This window comes from Truncatella angustata (assembly GCF_020726525.1).
Source record: "Truncatella angustata strain MPI-SDFR-AT-0073 chromosome Unknown BKA67scaffold_2, whole genome shotgun sequence".
NCBI lineage: Eukaryota > Fungi > Ascomycota > Sordariomycetes > Amphisphaeriales > Sporocadaceae > Truncatella > Truncatella angustata.
Genome location: NW_025763382.1, coordinates 1,586,146 through 1,605,687, shown reverse-complemented (window position 1 = coordinate 1,605,687; position 19,542 = coordinate 1,586,146). Strand labels below are relative to the sequence as shown.

Sequence of the window (19,542 nt, the reverse complement as noted above, 5' to 3'; positions counted from 1 at the left end):
AGGGCCCATGACCACATGCCCTGGCGCGGGCGCATACCATGTAATTACGCTGTGGGGCAGGCGCTGAAAGGCCTGGCAAAACCTCCAGCTGGGGATGATGTTATTAACTTAACCTAGGAGGAAAGCTCCCTTGCAAGTATTCTTCCCCAGTAGCCGCCTCTGGCCTGCACTGCAACAACAAAACAAAAACTTAGCACACCTCTCGGTTGATTCTACATCCATGGTCTTGAAGTGCTACTAGGCTGTACTGAATACTTCCATGCCTGCATTCTTTCTGTCTTGTCGTCTTTTCGCAACCTCTGCTTGCGCATTGCCCCAACATCGAGATCCGGGGCCCTCCAAAGGCCGATGATTAGGCGGCACACGCTATCAATAACCGCGCTCCTGGACTTTCCTCCCTTCTTCCCGGAGGAGCGCCTTTCATGGACATCTGCACCATACCATATTCGCGTCTTTTTCTTGTCCGTAGTCAGCGCCTGTCACAATGTCTCTGCCTGCCCGACCATCCAGGAGTTGGTCGATAAAGGACACATATGGTGAGTCTCTTCTCTGCAGGCACACCAGCTATCGTCAGTCTTTCCGCCGCTAAGCGAACATGATGTACGTTTAGGCTTCATTGCAACATATGTCCAAACCCAAGCGCAGCCAGCTCGCCAGACTGCTCCCATCGCACGCACGTCACAGCCAAGCTTAAGCTTGTGCCAAGTAGTACCCGCCGCCTCGCGATCGATATCTACCCGTAGAAGGGCAAAGGGCCACGCTTCGTCGGTGGCTTCACTTGCCGGTCATGCCCCAGCTTGTGCAACCAAGGTCCCGCGTATCGTACGCCGCGAATTCCACAACTATTTTGTGACACACTTACCGTCCTCCTCGCTTCACCCCGATTCCCGCGGCTCGCCAGGACTACACCACAAGTTGCCACGAGATGCTGCAGCTCCTCATGTTGCAGGTTCACGCTATGTGCCAGCCACTCCTCCGAATCTACCAACGTCCCGCGAACTGACCGTGGTGCGCATTCCATTGCGCAGTGCTAAACACCACTTTGGAGTTGCGGAGTCCAGAGGCCAGCGTCCATACAATGAAGACACGAACCAGGCGGGCACAATCGACATGCCAGCCTTCGCCAAACGAGCGCCAATAAGCCTGGTGCGAAGCAACATGAAGAAGAGTGGCGAGGCGACATCGGCAGACAGCGCTTTTGGCGACCCCCAGATCTTCTACTTTGCTGTCTTTGACGGCCACGGCGGAAACCAGTGCAGTGATTTCCTGAGGGATGAGCTCCACGGTTACGTTGAAGAAGCAGCCAATGAGTTTGAACTCAAGAGTAGCTTGAAAGCTCACAGGAAGGCAAAGGCTCCAATACCCGTAGTGGCAGATCGTGATGCTGGCGGCGAAAGGGGCTTGGACAAGGTGGAGATGAAGGGTGCAGAAGAGGTCCAACACATGGCTGAGATCCCCGAGAAAACCAAGAATGGTGCAATTGAGGAACTAGAGAACCCAGGCGCCATTAAAGGCTGTGAGCCGAAACCTGTGAAAGCCAACGAGTCCAAAGCCCTCAGGCTTCAGAAAGAGCTTGTTCAAGAATACAAGCAGACAGTTGGCGGTTACTTTCGCCGCTTCTCCCCCGAACACTTCAACCTGCAGGTTGACCCTGACGCTTCGGAGCCAGCCGTCACCATCGAGTCGGTCTTGACGTACGCTTTCCTCCGCGCAGACTTGGACTTCATAAGCGCTCAAGCCCATAAACCAGACCCTGATGACCCATATATCACGGATGCGGCCCTTAATAAGGACGAGGTTCTCGGGTCACCCAGTCACGCGCCACCCTCAGGACATGACATAGGCGGCGAAGCGCGTTTCAAGGGCGGATCTACAGCTTCGATCGCCTTGATATCGACACCTACTCCTGCACCGTTTTGGCACCCATCCGCATCAAGCACTCTCCTAGTCGGCCATGTAGGAGACACGCGCATATTGCTCTGTGAGACCGCAACCGGACTTGCGAAACCTTTGACAAGTGATCATCATCCAAGCTCACCCAGGGAGGCTCATCGTCTGCGCCGCTTTGCTGGTTCTTTCATTACTGACTCCTTCGGCGAGGAACGCATTCAGGGACTCGCCAACTCCCGGGCTTTTGGTGATATGAGCTCTAAGCGACTGGGCGTTTCTGCCGAACCAGAGATCACTAGGTGTGAGCTCGGCCCTGCACAATACAGTTTTATTGTTCTCATGTCCGATGGCGTGTCGGGCACTCTGAGCGACCAAGAGGTTGTCGACGTGGTCAAAGAGGCTAAGACCCCTGAACAGGGTGCCAAAGACGTTGTAAGCTATGCCACTGAAGTCACCAGTGACGGAGACAACAGTACGTGTTTGGTCGTAAGACTTGGTGGTTGGGAGCGAAGAAGTGAAGGTGGCCTCGGTAGTCTCGGCACTAAGGAGATTCGGGATTACCGGCGTCAGGAAGCACTTGATCCCAGGAGAGGTAGAAGATGATGACAGTGGCATCGTTGGTGCGTTGGTTGAGTCACCGGAGTATGGCTGTATAACTTGGTAGTGCCATTTGAATGCACTGCGTTGCTACTAAATATCATTTGATTTTAACATGCGGCATGCTCTGATACCCAATAGAAGCTAAGTTGTTATCAGCGTGCAACTCGAAAGTGGATGTGCACTGCTGTTGGATACGAAGGCTCGACAAACTTCTGCCATTCAGCAGGCAAGACGCAGGTTTTCTAGCTTATACGCCCTGTCAGCGCTGAAAAAGGACGTACAGACATGTGGCTTCCTTTGCGGTTCCGTCCGGGTCTCTGAAGATGTCTTCGTATGGTGCAAGCCGGGTACGTTGACGTGAAATAAGCAACAGTTTGACGAGAAAACGGAAACAACGATGAGAACGGCATTCCGAACGAATCGATGCCTCCGGGAGATGGATGAGATGTATCTAGGGGTTCAAGGGTCGCGGTTCCAACCAACAGACAATCTTGGTTCTTTGGCCCGGCAATCTGGGCCAGCATTGAGTCGCGATCATAGATCAGAAGGAGTGATCAAGCGCAGGAGCGAAGTATAATGCATACACCTAATGTTGACCTACTTTAATGAGGAAATAAAGAACGAGGCAGGCTTATGAAGCGAGTTCAATGATTGAGCTGAACTTCTTGGATTATATTACTAACAGTTCTTGGAGAACACCACACTGCCCATCAGCGGTTGTGCTTTTTAGGTTACTATAGAAGAGGTGCGTATTACGTTGTGGCACGACCCGAGAAACCTCAGACAGATTTGTGATATTTCAACCAGCCGAATAGTTTCGTACCTCATTAATGCTTATTTGTATTCTGAACACGTAACGTGTCAAAGCAGACATGGTCAATCAGTCGTGAAGTAATGGCGTAAAGAAGTGATATGCCAATACCCTTAGTACAAAGCCTGGGCGCGCAGCCGACAGCTTTCATTTCTGCTACCTTGCAATGCCCATGGTCTTTAGCCTGTCACAGCTCGGCATATCGTACTCTCTCGCAATTTGCATCTTCTCCGGGTCCTGGAAGAACCATCCCTGAGCCTGCTCATGCAAGTTCTGCTTCGTCCGCATTTCCGTCTCGCACTTCATCCTGTACGTCCTGACAAAGGTGCTGTCGGCTTCCCTGTCTAACTGCTTAAGGTTGTAGTCCGACCAGCCCGCTACATCTCGCGGGTTGACGTAGTAGTTGATATTGAGCTTTTGCGTTTGCCGATGTAATGTTAGAGGTGGAACTTCCCGGTCGAATACGACGCCCGGCATGGCAGGTTGGCTGTCGCCACCGGAAAATAACGAGGTCAAGAGTGGGAAAAGGAAGAGGAAGAGTATGGGCAGCATCGAAACGAGTGTGTCCCAGCCGCCCGTCTCTCGTTGCGGTTGACCATCCGCTTGCGTCCGTGGCCTCCTGCGCGGCACACCGCCGCCCATCTGATGTACCCGGAAGCCTCTCTGTCCACCGAGGTTGAAGACGAACTGCGGACCTGCGTCAAATGCTTGTTAGTACATCGGTATCAGCACTTGCTTGCGCATGTCCTGGTCCCCGAGATCAGAGGCTAGACATGAGGAGATACTCACCACCAAAACCGCCGCCGCCAAACGGCCCTCCTCCAAAGCCACCATTGAAGAACTGCTGGAACATCTCTTCAGGGCTGATTTCCTGCTCCCACATACCGCCACCCCCAAACCCGGCGCCCGGGGCACCTCCACTCGGTCTGCCACCTCCGAAGCCACTGAAGGGATTACTTTGCTGCGCCCTTGCGCTCTCGAATCTGGAGTCCGGATCCGTGCCGAAGCGGTCAAATTTCTCCCTCTTCTCCTTATCACCCAGGACGCCAAAGGCCCTGCTAACCATCTTGAAAGCCTCATCGGCATTCTCGTGTCCATTCTTGTCCGGGTGGGTCAGCAGAGACTGCTTGCGATAGGCCTTCTTCACCTCTGCATCGGTACATGTCTTCTGGACGTCTAAGATCTCGTAGAAGGCGGTGGCGGTGCATCTGCGGATGCGCAGGACGGCGGCGGTTTGCTCGGGAGTGGCCTTGCGGTCTTGATTGCCTTGCTTGTGCTCCCGGTTGCGCGCGCTGCCAGAGTCGGCGTCGGCGCCGGAGGCTGTTGCGCTGGGCATGTTGTTTTCTTGCGTGGTGGGGGTTCTTGTCGGGCGAGACTCTTTGGTGCTATGCTGGTTTTATTTGATGTGTATGTGCAAGTCGGCCAAGACTATATTTGAGGGGCGCAAGCAAGGTCACAACAAGGCTGGAATTGATTAAGCTTGAAAGTGTCAAGCAGTGAGTAAGGATGAAGAAGAAAGAAAAATGGCGAGCCTGAGCTAGTAAATCAGACAACAATCTTGGAGAAGGAATGCGACATGGAGGTCGATGGATTAAGCCAGATAAGAGCACTGACGATGGTTCCCGGATCTCGAATGGTGTTTGTTTCCACATGCAGTCCTGGTCCCAATCTTCAAACGTTGCAAAGTGGCTTCAGCATATGTGATAATGCTTCTTTGCTAGGTTAGTCTAGACTAACTGCTTGTTGTCGGGCATTGGCTTTGTGGCTGGTGCTACTGCATGTGCTGCCGACCACAAGTGGACTTTGTATTATTACCGTCTGTCTTGATAACTAACGTTAACGTGTTTAATGTTAACAATAAGTGTGTACACTCTAACCTAACCTTAGTGCAACGGGTCTGTTACTGTACAGTATGTAATCCGTACAGGGGAAAGGCCTGACCACTTGCAGACTACCAGACCACCAAAGCTTCAGCGAGAACTAAATGGACGTGCTTGAAGACCATGGTAAGATGTATCGACAATCGTTCCTCCAAATTCAACGTATACTTTGTATATTACACAGGAACTGGGTACAACTATGGTCACGCCTGTTTTGCTCGTCATCCGAGGTTTATTAGGTGCTCACAGAGTCAATTCGAGAAGCGCGTGACCGAGTGACATCCATTTGCACTTTGCCGGGACGACCAACGACGTCACTCCACTAATCGCCAGTCCTAAGCTTCAATTTTGCGAGCCTCCATTCAGAAGCAGTTCTTGCCTTCAGCAATCCAAGTAGCTAGCCTCTAAACGTAAATTCAGCACCGCACACCTACCATGGCAGCTACGCCCCCAACAACACCAGAACCACCCAAAGAGGCCCAGTTCGTCCTCACGGGATGGGGCAGTACGTCTTCTCCCGGGAACCTCGTTTGCCCTCCCACCAATTGACTGACGCCTCTTTCAGCCAGCTCCATGGCTCCTGCAGGACTCGCCACCTTGATTACCGCCCTCCACTTTCGCCCATTTCAGACCCGCCCCATGATATTCGTGCCCATCTTGCTCTTCTCAAGTTATATCAATCTCCAGGGCTTCAAGAAGGATGCCGCCGGCATCTCAGCTGCCGCAAGCGGTACCTATGCCCTGCTAGCACTTCGCAGGAGCCCAGGCGCCCTGCTCAGGAAGTTCGGCGTGCGTGGTGCTGTTAGAGGAGCCGCCGTAGGTTTGGGTGTCATGAATGCCCTGGCTGGCGGCTGGGTCTATGCTACGAGGTCGAGAGATCTGGAAAAGAAAGAACGGGACGAGAACCCCCGCTGGGTGTAGAAACAAGAGAGAAAAAGGCTGGTATAGACACTGTCACAATATTGCATCACATCAGTGGAAGAATCAATGGACGACATGAGCATCGAATTGGCCCTCGACGGGTCCCATGGTTTCTTATTTCGGCTCAATATAGCAGACACGCCACAAGACAGTTCCTGCTCTAGAAAGAATATATTAATCTGAGGCTTTGTTGCTCTCTAATCTAACTAAAATCAAAGCTTTTGTTTCTGCTGCCCTCCAATTCCAAAGTCTTTCCTGCCATGAAAGGGTATGCAGAGTATGTTGCTCCTAAAACGCCTGGGAGACTTTTCAGCACTTGATCAGTCTCAATGCCATGGCCAAAACTCCGGCCCCTGGAGTAGAACAAATGAAATCTCAGTGCACGCTCGGCCACTTGTCCCCATTACCACGTCACCTCTCATTTTCCTTCCTCCTCTGGTTCAGATTTCGCTCACCCTTGGGCGCCGAGGTGGGTCAAAGACCGGAAAGGACATAATCCCACAAGTCGACAAGAACCAGACGAGAAGACCCAAAACAGCAACCACATAGAAGCAGATGAAACGACCCATCGACAGGCTTGACTGCTCGAGACCTTCTCTTCGTGCTACAATGTGCCTGAGGTTGGCGAGTTGGAATTCACGGAGGTACTGAACGTCTGTTGGTCGCACTTTGGGATACGCGTATCGCTCATATTCGTTGAGAGCCGATGCCCTGTCCCAACCATGATACATCCGAAGGATACCCACGACGCAACCAGTTCTGTGCTTGCCTTGGTTGCAATGTATGAGCAGTGGGTGGTTTGTCTGGTCAGCAACCAACCCTATGATAGATCGCATCATAGCTAGCGGTACGTCTGCCTTCTTTGTGCCCGTCATGGCAAATACGACATGCCGGATTCCATTCCCGTCGAGGAAGACTTGATAACCGTCAGGTAACTCCTTCTGGACTAGTGTAATGATGGTCTTCAACTTCAGGTTCTGGAGGAAAGCAAAATCTTGGGCTTTAGGATAGCTGCTCCGGTAAACTCCCGGGACAACAAGGCCAAAGTTATCAGGTCGTACGATAGCCATCCCCATTGCGAGCGGCTGCTCCAGCAGTCCAGCAGACTCTTCTAGGGGCTGGGCTTCTCGAAGAATGTCAGCTAACAAGTCATCGGTCACGTGAGACATTGAGAGCTTACCAGTTACCGGCATAATATCGTGTGTTTCGGCAGCTGTCTGCTCAATCGTAGTACTTTCATCCGTCGAATCTGATGTGAGCGATGATCTGGATAGGCCTGCCTCAAGTTGGAAGAGACTGAATCCAGCGGCAGAGTTGCTCGTTGAGGAGGCCATGACTGCAGCAGGTTCTGAGAATATTCGAGCACGAAGCTCTCCGGAGGGTAGATGGCAAATAACAGTTCAAGGGTCAGAAAATCAAAGAGATGAAAATGGTCAAGTGATCCAATAGGCCTAAAAGAGCCCATTGAAAACGGGAGAAAACCGGCTTCGTGAGTTACTGTCTAAAGCTCATTGAGGAAGCAAAGAGCGACGATAAACTTGAGGAAGTCCATCTTGTCGATTTGTGAAGGGGATTTGGCGTGTTCGGTGATCAAACGTGGTTAGATGTCACTACGATTGACCAAGTGTATATGTGAAAACGGGATGAATGAAGTGAAGGTCCAGGTCCAGGTCTTGGGCCGGGCCTGGCTGGGATTTTGTTTAGGGACCTGCAGTGTGGGGGGTCCAGCAGAAACTTTAAAAAGTGCTCAGGCCTTTCGAGCGGCTGCTGCTTCCAAGTCCCAGTGGCTGCTGCTACGCAAGTGTGTACTGTAAGCAGAGTCAACATTAGTGCAGTCGCTACAATGCCATTTTGAGTCAATTAGGGTTTTATTTCCATCGATCATGTATTTCAGTTCACAACTGCCAACAATAGTTCTGAAGTCAGGGAACATGCCCGGTTCTCATGGGAGTGACGCAAAGGCCAATGCCGTAACTCCGGACATGGTCACCACTTTACAGGCTTACCTATCGAAAAGTCCTCGGTGGACTTTACAGTGTGAGTGAATGAATGTCGAGTACAATGGAGGTGCCTGCCAGCATTATTACTAGTCTAGTCTCAACCGCCAGCATCGATAGTAGCACCAAACCAAGACTGCTTCGTAAGCTGTAGCAGTGGCGTTGCTCATCAGACCATTCGTTACAGGACTGCATCGATAAAACAATTCCCATTGCAACAGCCGTCTCGGTTCCGGACAACGTGGTGACCTTTTCTTTCTACCTCTGGCATTATGGTTACAAGATAGATGGAAATAAGGGAATTACGTAGGTCAATCCCGCGAGGCGAGCTCCGCAGATCTGGAACGCGAAGGCGCGGCAGGTCCCAGAGGATCCCGGCCACAGTCACTAACGAATAGGATCGGTATTTGAGAACGTTCTCTGGGGCGTTTGTTGTGGAGGAACTGGGGCGTTGGTCGCTAGCGCAGGAGCCTCACCAACCACAGCAATCGACTTGCAGCATTGTGACTTGTTCAGCCCCCAGCCCCAAATCCTGTGCAGTGAAACCCAAGACACGCAACTGGGCATCCACGTCATGCGTATGACGCACGGTCAATGCTAGGAGTCATATAAGATCGGTCACGCTGCCGCAATGTTTGCTATCAATCGAGCGGCGGTGTGACCACCAAACAGCAGGATAGGGGAAGAGCCAAGTGGTCGTCGCTCGGCGCTGTCGGAGATGTCATTGCCCCGGTTGTTTGCACTATTCTTTACTGTATCACCGCCAATCCGAGCGTTGCTCCGCAGCGAATGCTTGCTCGTTCTCCGACTGCCTTGGGTGAGGACGGCTGTCAACCCGAATTACGCACCTGCCTTCTCTTTCCATCAAACTGGTAGCTATGAGTTGAGCTGAGATTCAACATTCGTATCGTGTTCCTTTTACTTAGAGCAATGCAAGAGAGATCTGAGGATTACGATATTACCACAAATGAAGTGTGTGCCAAGGTGCAGAAAACACAACACAAGCGTAAATATGCCCAACTTGGTAGAACAACAGTTTCTAGCACAGTCATTCGTTGGCAAATTTGAGTGTTTGTAGGGTATGCTGGTTACCGACCATTTCATGGCCGCTGACGGATTGGCTCTATATGCTGAGTCTTCGAAGACCTCGTTTTTCCGACTTATACTCTTTCGCTGTATAGTTTTGTTGGCCCAGGCCAATGATTGGTTCCGTAGTGAAAACAAGAATATCTTTACATGTGCAGCGTGCTCGTGCCAGGGAACGATCACTCGACGCTTGACCGGCCCCGCCGCTGCTCAAAAAGTCAACCAAGTGCAGGACACAGGAGGCAGACCGGCAGAGACAACAGAATCGAGAAGACCCGATAGATCATTCGTTTGTAAGCTCTTCTCTCCACAATAATGAATTGTATTTGAAGTTTGACATACTATTTTTGACAGTTGTGGTCCGAAAAGCCTCAAATATCTACGCAGCCCCGCGCACAATGTAGATCAGCGTCTTTACTCTTCAGTGTGATTACACTGCTTTTTTGATCCAACACTGTACAGTTTATTGGGAGATTAGCCAAGCCTACTCTGCATATGCTGATCAGTGTTCCGGTGAAGTTGGGGTGCCCGAAGGGTTTGTCAGCTGCCATCAACCCATAGCAATCCTGGCGTTTAATTACTCCAGCACGGTGTACTTAAGAAGCATCTATCACCAGCACAAGTGTGATGCCGATGTCATGGCCACATGAATTGCCACCGCCGCCCAGGGGTGCGGACATGCCAAGGCAGTTGTAAATGTTCCAGCCACAGCGCGGCTCAAGGGTAAAGCTCGCAAACAGGTTCAGAAGACACAGCAGCCTGTAAGGCCCAAGGAGGGTAAATGCACCCTGGCGATCAAAGATTTCGTCCCTATGGCCGAATGTAATGTCAAACAAGCTGATGCGAAGATCCAGGGATACTTGCCCAGGACACTCGACAGAGTCATCGAGGTGCGCTACACGTTCGTGTCGAAAGTTGGTTTTATGGGACAGACTGTTAGATACGGCAAGTAAGATACAGCACTCGCATTTCATTGACGTGCCCGAGAAGGTTAAGACTACATGGATGTTCATCATTCCCAGCGATATTTTCGATACCTCGCACCTCAAGGAAACCACCAACAATATGGAAGGCACAAACGCAGTGCCACAAACAAGAACTATTCGAATCATTGAAGGTCAATGTAGTTTCCGATGAGTTCATGAACGCGCCTGGCGTTGAATCACATAGCGCACCCGATTCTCAGTATACGACAGAAGTTGGGGATTCATTAAAAGAAACCCTGTTTGTTTGGGTCACCTGATACAACATTTCAAGGTTTGATCGTAGCACACCAATTGTCACGGTAGGTCTGACATAAACAGTGAGACCTCGAACTCCAGGCTGAATGTTTCTTCCTCCCATAAGATTTAGGACTGTTCTGACTGTGCGCTGACCTTCGCTTGATTAAGAATTGCCCTGCTTAATCCCACTCGAATCGTATGGCTGGGAATTGACAGAGCAAGTAAATGGGTAGAATTAGAACATGTGGCTACCAAGTTCATGACACTGAGAGCGACTATGGCGTCGCCGGCGTTTTGAAACAGGTCATGAGGGCATAACTTCCTTTACGACAAGGCGAGGATCGAAGGTCATGATTACCTCAAGCATCTGGTTTACGCTCTGAATATGGCTGTTCCGGGACTGTAAGACGACGTGATCACGGCTCCCATCGGAAACGGAATATCAACAACTCATTGGTAACTGGCCTCTGCGTTTCTTTTTTGTGATGTATCTACTTTGCTCCTGCAGCAAACTGTTAGCCAATTCGCTTTCTTCACATAAACATTCTTTCCAATGTGAGATTCTCTATACTCACGTGGACGGTATTGTTCGCCTTCCAAGCCTCCCACTGTGGCGGCTACTCCCATTGTTAACGAGACTCAGGCGGCCTTCAAGCGATCGGATTAGTGTAACAGCTGTGGAATATTAATATTCGTTACTCAGTGTGCAGTCAAGACTCGGAGCTTACCAGTCTTCAAATTGTGCGAGCCTTTTGTCTAGAGTTTTCAGTGGCCTGGCCGGCAACACTGATGGTACTGAGGGCTTGAGCTCCCTTATATCCTGCCACATCGGTGGCTCTTCCTTGAGGTGAGAACTGAGAACCCTCACTCATGGTTTTCTGTGGGAAGAACTACTAACTAAATCGCAGTTCGAATGTCAGTATGAAAGAGGTTTTTATTGAGGTTGAGTCTCTCGCGACATCCCTCGTAACTGGCCCCAATAACGCCACTATATCTCGCTATCCTGTTAGTCGAAAGGTATCCGCAGATGGAATGAGTCTGAAGAGTTCGGTCTAATTAATAGCTTGGTGCCAAGATGAACTCGTGGGTCATCTGATAAGGGTTTTACACACTGACCTATGATCATGAGACCTTCTGACAAGTCAACAATCAAATACTAACAGGCTTATAGCGCTGGCTTAGCCAATCCCATTTCCCACTAAGACATTTTATTCACATCGGACTCTTTTTCTACGACTAGTCATTTAACGTTTGCAAGTCGAATTGGAGATGCTAGTCCGGAGTGAATTGTCGTGCCCTCACACCCGTGTTATCAGGTCACGCCATTGGCAGGAGTAAGGAGATAGTATCAGTGTTCCGCCTGTGTGTCTGCACGGTCAATCTGTGGAATACATTATTCCTCCCTACGCGCGTCTATATGGTTATGTGCAGCCTATTACCCTTTACGTATCTGTATCATTGCCAAGGCCCTCTATTGCCTTTCTAGTCATTTTTGGACCTTTGTACGATCGCAAGGATTCGATGAAGGTATTGGCCCATTCCAATATTATACGCCATGTCTGAGTGAGTCAGGGAGCATGGACGCAGCATAAAACCTTCGTCTTCTCGAGGCGCCTTTGAATCAAAGCCTCCTTGACTTAAACAATACTGCGGCCTCTTGCATCAGGCTTAATATTGTAATCAGCGCACTCGCTTGTCTCAGTGCATAAGACTTTACAATGTGCTTACATAGCTGATTCGTCGTGTTGAATTTCCCAGTGCACAAACACAGCAGAGAAGCAACGCATTATATGCCACAGTTGCGAATCTCTAAAGCCAGTTTGACCATATGTTTGTATGCCCGCTTATTCTCATTGCAAATAGGTCCACTCATATACCGCTTACACATCCAGAGCGATCTCGAACCTCGATCCTAGTAATACTGTCTTTGAACATTCAACAAGCTCAACTCGAAGCCCAGTGCCAGACATTAGTTCTCGGCGTGACACAAAACACCCCCTTGCGGCGGTCATATCCAGTCCCTTGATTATGTTCCTTCCTTGACAGTTAGTAAATTCAGGCCTGAACCTCGCTTTACTATCTGAGAACTGTGAGGAGTCACGCAAACACAAGAAGTTTCTTTGAAGACTTGGCATACGCATCAAGAAACGAATAATTATCAAAGGCATTAGCCAAGACACTCTCGTTAGCATCATCGTTCCAATCGGGCAGGATGATATTATGGCCTTCGCCCACGGCTTAAGCTTAGCAATTCCCACCCATGGGCATGTGCCAAAGACCCATAGCCAAAAGAAATTACCCTTGAGTACCCATAGGCTATCCATTGATATTTGAAATCCATATATTTAAAATGTAACTATCGAGATAGTTACAACTATAAGAGCCATATTACAGTGCACGTTTCACTCTATAATCCGTGCATTATATTCTCTACCCTCCAAGTACCTATAGGTAAGATAGGTAATATAGGTAACGATAGGTTATTTACCGTGGGTGGGAGTTCTTAACCTTGCCGCAGCGTAGACAACTTTCTCAGCGCAGCCGAAGATTAGTTCGTAAACCATACAGCCTCTCTGCCCCTAGCTTTGGTTTCTCTTTGCCGTTTGATAATTTTCGTGTTTGAGATCAGTATCACAAGATGAGCTATTATTCCGTACTAGAACAGTCCGTCTATTTGCTTCGGAACCAACACAGTTATTCTAGAAAATGGAGGGCCCGGACGCAGCATAGACTAACGGCAACCAGGTACTGAGTGGAACGCTTTCGGCGATGTTGTAACCAAACAAATAACTCTTACGGGTACCGTGTAACCAGGAGCAGGGCCCGTAGCAGACAAATTCCTGAAAACCCCCCCGGAGCAAGCACTTGAGGTATCTCGAAGCTGGCGTAGGAAGATCAAAGCACGTTTTCACAAGCATTCATGATTTAAAAAATCCCACTGCTGTAATGATGGTTCTTATGTTCTTTTCTTCTCCTTTTTTTTCCTTTCAATATTCTTTCATGTTCCAACTCAAACCTATAAATTGGTTTCGTTCGTGTAGAATTATCGATGAAATGAAAATATGATCCTCAACTATTGGAAATGTGATTTGTTGTAGCTTTTGAGACTGAATAGAACACCGGCGATTGAAAATGTATTGCCATCATTCAGTACGGATCTGCAGTACAAAAATAGCCGTGAAAGACTCCGCTTCCTCCACAAGGACCGTGAGGCTTACCTCCATGGATATAAGTAGGGTTTTCTTTAATCAGGGCCTCATCTGACAGCACTAGCAGGAGTCTCGATAAGAATATTATACATTTCTTTTTTGTTTCCGTATTCCGCATTGTCCTGGTGCAAACATAGTGAGACCTGTCCGTGTGCGGTCAATCTGTTGCTCTGGCACAGCGACTGGAATGTGAACCTAGAGTCAATGATTCAAGATGGGATTTGTCAAAACCCGCATCAGCAAAGTTGTTTCTGAAGCGATTGAGTTCATAGATGGCTTTATCCTTGTAATGAAAACCTCAAACTCGAATCGCCATTATGTTGGGCAAAGGAGGCTACAAATCCGACCTACGCACCTATAACTACTCACAAGTCTCAAGTGCTGGGTATCAGCAGACACCTGACTTCGTAAAATACCCAAAGCCTTCTACTTCAATGCTCAGCACAAGTTCGACCAGGAGTGACATACCCTTACGAATACAAAGTAACCAAAAGATTGCTGGCTCTAGAGAGTATAACAGTATCTCTCCAGTGTCGCAAAATCTGAATACCAGATACCCACCAAGAAAATCACAGGCCAACCAACAACGTTCACTACGACGCAGCAGTCAATTGACTATAAGTAGCAAACCAACTGCCGCATCAAAATCTGTTAGTTTCAATCCTGAGCAGGTTCTCCCCGAGGACAATGAAGAGGGGTATCACACCTCCTTGAGGTCTGACTCGCTGAACCTGCCCAGTCCCATGCGCTCTACGACTACAAACGACACGACTTTATCTTTACAGAGAGCATTCATCGGAAATGCGAAACGAGCGTGGCGTATCTGGGATAATTTGATCACTACTTGGGGCCCTGCTCTGATTTTGATCGTAATACTCGTTGCTGCAGTCTATTACGGATGTACTATAATACTGGATATAGTACAACTTGTTCGGCAGCTGGGATGGCAGTTGTGCTCGTCTTTTGAGAGTCTCAAACACGACGCCGAAAGCCAAATGGGCTTGCCTTTCAGGCTGAATTTCACGGCGGAGTTCCGACCAATCTGGGACCAATACTCTAATATTCTAGAGAACACAGAGTATGAAAGATGGTTTAACGATGCGAGGGACGCTGAGGATGTGATCTCGGCATTATGGAATACTCTCCCGTACGAGAAAGCTGATGATATTCAAAAACAAGAGCATACTAAAATGAAAGGGTACACCGACTATCGCATGGCGTTACGAAAACGTGCAGAGGTCAAATTTGAGAATTTCTTGCTGGCCCGTACCCGAGTCATTCAAGATATTCTCAACGTTAGCCATGACTGGAGCGGCTATGTGCGCAGTACACTCCAACTCAACCATTCAGTGACGCCTAGGGCACATGAGGCGATCTTTGGCGTTCGAACAATGGAACGTCAAGAGCGTAATGATCACTGGCAACTCCAAAACCAGACGTCTTGTTTACTAAACTATGCGACTCGTGGGCTTTTGAATAGTATTTCCGAGATGCACAAGGGGCTCTATGTCAGCCGCGAGACTACAAACACTATATCAGGAAGTGATGCGACTTCGCTAGATTGGCTCAAGTCTCCACCGAGAAAAGATGGCGATGAGGGTATCAAACTCTTCACACTCGGCGATATCATTTCGGCCCAAGAGCTAGAAGCTAAGTTCATGGACAACCTTGTAAAGCAAAGCATCCATCCGCACCTGTGGGACAGCGGGCGACTTCATTCGACCAGTCTGGGAAGGCTTAGGGTTCGGCTCACCGGCCTACAGAAGGATCTAGATGACATCGAGGTGAAGCTCACAAAATTAAGGGCACGGATCGACGACAACACCGCGTCACAGACGTGGGAACCCGCAAACAAAGTGCCGTGGACCAGGAAAGATGACCTGATATGGGTCCAAAATGTGGACGAGCTACTTAGCACTTGGAATAACATGCTCAATGACGTTGATAGAGCCAAAGTCAATGCCGTAGAACGCTTCAACCAACTCAAGCTGGATGAGCAAAACTCCAAGAACCGAGATAAACTGGCTCATTGGCGTACCGAGAATTGCGGCGAGACGACATGTTTTGACGTAGTTCCAGAGCGAACTTGGGGCGACTTGGTTAAAGCTGGGCAACATCGACTGAGGTTTGCAGGCAGCAAAGAGGGGAGAAAGCCTTTTGCAAAGATTCCAGTGAAAGTCGAGCGAGAGTTGTTTAATCACATGGGAGAAGTCACTAGTAAGGTAATTGTACACGATGCAGGGATATACGAGAAACAATGTTGCGGGCAGGCGCGAGAAAACATATGGCTGGACCTGCTTAAATTTGGCGCTGTAAAGTTGATTTATTTGAACCCATATAGGCTGCCCCTTTTCGAGGGAGCAACCGGGACAACGGAAAAGTAGGAAAAGCAAGGGTGAATGCAAGAAGAACAATGTTTACCAAGATACATGCCAAACCAATTTTCCGTATTAATTGCCTTAACCTTAACTACTGGGGTATCATAACGCTTGCAAATGCGCATCCGAAGAAACCACAACCAGACACATCAAAATGTGACGGCATGACCATCCTAAATACCTCGGCTGGTCGTGTTGTCCATATCACCTTTTCTTCCTTCCTTCTTTGTATCTCGGGTCTGACGTAACCACACCGATGTGAGTCTGGTGTCTGTATGGGTCAACGTGTTTTGGCTTGTTCTTGTCTTTTCCCCTATCCAACTTCTTCTCCGACGCCTCTTTGGCTGGGGCATCCGTTACCTCAAGCTGGACTATGTTACAACGCAGATCTGTGATGTTGTCGAAGATAGATATGTCCACCCGATTGCCATTCTCCAACGAACGAGCGCTGAGCAAAGTGTTAGAGCCCTTTGGTGCGAGTGCCGTTGCTAGGTCTGCTATCGTTGCGATCTTCGGAGCAATAGCCATATAGAAGTGTGGACATGATGTGCCAGGCTCCCGGCGTTTGGTGCTATAGTCTACGACAGGGAAGCTGAGGTGAGCGGCGCTTTTGGGATAGACATAGATCTAGGGGTATGACATCAAAGCTTGGTTGGGCTCAAGCAGCTGTGCACCCATCATACTATTGGTCGAGCTAGAATTGGCTGAGGATGTTTGAGAAGGTGCAGGGGCAGGAACTGTATGTTGAGAAGGCGGTTTATAGTCCCAGTCGCTGTCCCAGTTTTGGTTCGATTGACGTGGTCTGTCATATGACCCAGTGGTGGTATGAGGTTCTTCATCTGACGGACTTTGCGAGGCCTTCGAGTTGTGGTGACAGTCGCCGCATGTACTTTTTTTCCTATTACACCCAGAGGTAGGCTGCAGCAGAGGCGGAGACTTATGGAAGCGTGATGCATCGCCCATTTTGACGAGGAGGATGTTAGGCGATGAGGGATAGTCCGGAGTGCTTGCTGACGCTTCAGCAGAAGTTTCAGCGACGAGAAGGACCTCGTCTTGAGAGCTGTCTGAGCTATTTCGAGGATTCAGTTTTACCTTTATTTTATCAGGATTCTTGTGGGCTTTCCCCCTCCTTTTTGCTTGTTGCTGAGAGCGCTTTGGGCAAGACAAGTAAAGGCACATCTTGAGTAGTGGTTGCCAGAGCAGCACAAGGAAACAGCACATTTAGGATTCCTGAAACTTCGTTGACCTGCGCAAGACGGAAAGAGCCCTCCATTCACGGCCAACGGATAAGTTGCTTTCATACGAGGCCAGAAAGCCAACATCTCTCAGGTACGAGCTTTCAGGCTTCCGCTTGTTCCCCGACAAAAGTTTCCACCGTCAAGCAAACGGCTCATTGAGCCTCGCAGCTAGGTTCATTGTGCGCTCATTTTAATGCCACTTCTGAGCGGCATGGCCGAAAGGCTCATGCAATAGAGAAGAGACTGCAACGAGATGGGGAAATTGTGCTGCAATTTTTGAGGGAGGCATAAATACCATGCACAGGTATGAATTGCGTGCAACAGTGGGTGTTCTGTTATGTATAAGGAAAAGAAATACACTAAAACGCAAGAAGACCTGGGAAGAACCTGACCATAAAGAGAAGATATCTGATGAATTCTGAAGACTTTCAAGCCGATAATGCTAGACTAATTTACAACACTTGCTTTCAAAAACCTGGCGAAGTAACAATTCATACTCATCCCAGCCCCCCCCCCCTTTCAAACACACACACAAACACACACAAAGTATATAGACTATACATCATAAGCCGGGGTTGTCAAACATCCTGGAAGACCTCGGGGAAGCATATCTTGAAGCTCTACTCTAGAATTTAGACCTAGAACGCGGCATTATTTTGGTACGTCCTACAGTAAAATGCAACATTTCCATCGCGTGAGCTTCTAATATTTTCTTTCGCAAGAAGCATTTCATTAACAATATCAGTTTGGTGACGCTTAGGAATTGGTTCAGGCGTCAGCCCGTATGTAGAGGTAGTCGGCAGACCGGTAACTTGAGAAAGGTTGATTTATAATACCTCTGACCTCTGGTGACGAGGAAATAGCTTCGTTTTTGTAGGCGACCGTGTTCAAATGACTGTCCGAATGCCGGGGCCCAGTAGTTGCGGTGCGATCTTGGCGGGGGGAGCTTACCGAAAGGTCCACTGAATAGCGCTAATTGGGCCTCCAGGATCCAGGTCGCCGCTTCTTGCGCAATCTCCAGCACAGCAAATTTCCCTACCTAGATTTGCTACGTTAGACCTTAGCTGGCTTCCATCTTTCTCCATTGTCTTCCTGTCGCAAACCAGTAGCACTTATAAGCGACGCTCGTGCCACGATATTGGCCCTCGGTGTTTCCACATCTCCAACTCTTGAACCTCGCTTTCGTTCCTTCTATTCACCATAGTCCAGGCAGAACAATCGCAAAAATGGCCGGTCTCAGCCCCCAGGTGTAAGTCATCACTCGGTGCCCAATTCTGCCACGAGAACGCCCCTTCTTGATCGCGTGTGCGAAAAGCTGACATTTGTGTCTGTGTTTTTGCAGTACCAACATTGTCATCATTCTTGGAATGATGCAAGTGTCCAAGAGGATTCCATTCGAAGATCCCAATACCCTGAACATCGTTCGTGCCCTCTACATTGCCAGCAACTTGATCATTGCTGTGCTCTATGTCTTCACTCAGCTCAAGATCAACAAGAAGAAGGGTAAGCGATGCTGGTGGCAAGAGCCGCAATGAATGCGCAATAATACATACAGGATAGAGATTGACAGCGTTCATAGATCTCACCACGCTCAAGTATGTCGAGCCTGCTGCTATGGGATCGACCGAGGAGCCAAAGCTCGTCACCACGACCATCCACGCCTACGACTCTGCGCAGGTGAAGCAGCTTTTCCGCTCCCAGCTCATGGGTGTCGGTATGATGGCCTTCATGCACTTGTACCTCAAGTACACCAACCCGCTCCTGATTCAGTCCATCATCCCGCTCAAGGGCGCTCTCGAGTCCAACCTGGTCAAGATTCACGTCTTCGGCAAGCCTGCTGTCGGCGACCTGAAGCGGCCATTCAAGCAGGCTGCTGGCTTTATGAGTGGTCTCCAGAGCGGCCCCGCCCAGAGCGACAAGAAGGCTGTCGAGGCTGCTGAGAGAGCCGGCCGCGGTGGTGCTAAGGAGGAGTAAACATATGCTCAGGACTTAATTTACAAAAAGCCGGCGGGCGTCCAGTGCACTCGTTGGCAAATGTACGCCTATCCACACTGTAGCATTTGCATGGGGGATAAAACGATTGGTCTAGCATCTTGATGGGTTTTAATAGAGCAGCGTTCCCTCCTCCATGCTTTGTGTGTGACTGCACAGTAAGGCTTTTGTCAAGTGATCAATGGATGTCTAATTTGATCACGAAACCTGTAAGCGTGGCATCTAAACTGGCCGCTTGAGATGAGTGCACACAATCCCACCGTTTTCGTCAGTGCCTGCATTGCTGAATTTGGTGCAGCCGCCCCTCTGAGAATCCA

The 19,542-nt window shown here is 49.3% G+C and overlaps 8 protein-coding genes across 8 annotated transcripts; 5 read left to right on the top strand and 3 right to left on the bottom strand.

Moving 5' to 3' along the window:
* Positions 1-484: 484 nt before the first annotated feature.
* Positions 485-2,493, top strand: BKA67DRAFT_531938 (phosphatase 2C-like domain-containing protein; the record flags this gene model as incomplete). The annotated part of the gene is made up of 2 exons (XM_046099457.1): positions 485-536; positions 611-2,493. The coding sequence occupies 2 exons, from the start codon at positions 485-487 to the stop codon at positions 2,491-2,493; spliced, it is 1,935 nt and encodes a 644-aa protein (XP_045960913.1).
* A 964-nt stretch (positions 2,494-3,457) lies between these two features.
* BKA67DRAFT_654996 (uncharacterized protein) lies at positions 3,458-4,637 on the bottom strand (the record flags this gene model as incomplete). Its single annotated transcript, XM_046106662.1, has 2 exons — positions 3,458-3,996; positions 4,091-4,637. The coding sequence occupies 2 exons, from the start codon at positions 4,635-4,637 to the stop codon at positions 3,458-3,460; spliced, it is 1,086 nt and encodes a 361-aa protein (XP_045960912.1).
* Positions 4,638-5,152: 515 nt separating this feature from the next.
* BKA67DRAFT_552668 (uncharacterized protein) lies at positions 5,153-6,290 on the top strand. Its single transcript, XM_046101863.1, has 2 exons — positions 5,153-5,686; positions 5,747-6,290. Exons 1-2 carry the CDS (start codon positions 5,617-5,619, stop codon positions 6,100-6,102), a joined length of 426 nt encoding a protein of 141 aa, XP_045960911.1. The 5' UTR covers positions 5,153-5,616; the 3' UTR covers positions 6,103-6,290.
* BKA67DRAFT_552667 (tyrosine phosphatase family-domain-containing protein) lies at positions 6,291-7,305 on the bottom strand. Its single transcript, XM_046101862.1, has 2 exons — positions 7,283-7,305; positions 6,291-7,225 (listed from the first exon to the last, which is right to left on the bottom strand). Exons 1-2 carry the CDS (start codon positions 7,293-7,295, stop codon positions 6,543-6,545), a joined length of 696 nt encoding a protein of 231 aa, XP_045960910.1. The 5' UTR covers positions 7,296-7,305; the 3' UTR covers positions 6,291-6,542.
* Positions 7,306-9,111: 1,806 nt separating this feature from the next.
* BKA67DRAFT_531934 (uncharacterized protein) lies at positions 9,112-10,138 on the top strand (the record flags this gene model as incomplete). The annotated part of the gene is made up of 5 exons (XM_046099456.1): positions 9,112-9,169; positions 9,281-9,478; positions 9,540-9,585; positions 9,692-9,720; positions 9,897-10,138. 5 exons carry the CDS (start codon positions 9,112-9,114, stop codon positions 10,136-10,138), a joined length of 573 nt encoding a protein of 190 aa, XP_045960909.1.
* Positions 10,139-13,934: 3,796 nt separating this feature from the next.
* On the top strand, positions 13,935-16,001 carry BKA67DRAFT_654993 (uncharacterized protein; the record flags this gene model as incomplete). The annotated part of the gene is made up of 1 exon (XM_046106661.1): positions 13,935-16,001. The coding sequence occupies one exon, from the start codon at positions 13,935-13,937 to the stop codon at positions 15,999-16,001; it is 2,067 nt and encodes a 688-aa protein (XP_045960908.1).
* Positions 16,002-16,531: 530 nt separating this feature from the next.
* BKA67DRAFT_642781 (uncharacterized protein) lies at positions 16,532-17,685 on the bottom strand. The gene has a single exon (XM_046105812.1). It carries the CDS (start codon positions 17,214-17,216, stop codon positions 16,623-16,625), a length of 594 nt encoding a protein of 197 aa, XP_045960907.1. The 5' UTR covers positions 17,217-17,685; the 3' UTR covers positions 16,532-16,622.
* Positions 17,686-18,459: 774 nt separating this feature from the next.
* On the top strand, positions 18,460-19,207 carry BKA67DRAFT_654991 (inorganic phosphate transporter PHO88; the record flags this gene model as incomplete). The annotated part of the gene is made up of 3 exons (XM_046106660.1): positions 18,460-18,482; positions 18,576-18,736; positions 18,813-19,207. 3 exons carry the CDS (start codon positions 18,460-18,462, stop codon positions 19,205-19,207), a joined length of 579 nt encoding a protein of 192 aa, XP_045960906.1.
* Between the last annotated feature and the right edge of the window lie 335 nt (positions 19,208-19,542).

Bases quoted from the DNA above. Each gene is read 5' to 3' on its own strand.
- BKA67DRAFT_552668 (XM_046101863.1), top strand. From the start codon at position 5,617: ATGGCAGCTACGCCCCCAACAACACCAGAACCACCCAAAGAGGCCCAG. The intron at 5,687-5,746 runs GTACGTCTTCTC...CGCCTCTTTCAG, and splicing joins CGTCCTCACGGGATGGGGCA to CCAGCTCCATGGCTCCTGCA.
- BKA67DRAFT_642781 (XM_046105812.1), bottom strand. From the start codon at position 17,216: ATGTGCTGTTTCCTTGTGCTGCTCTGGCAACCACTACTCAAGATGTGC.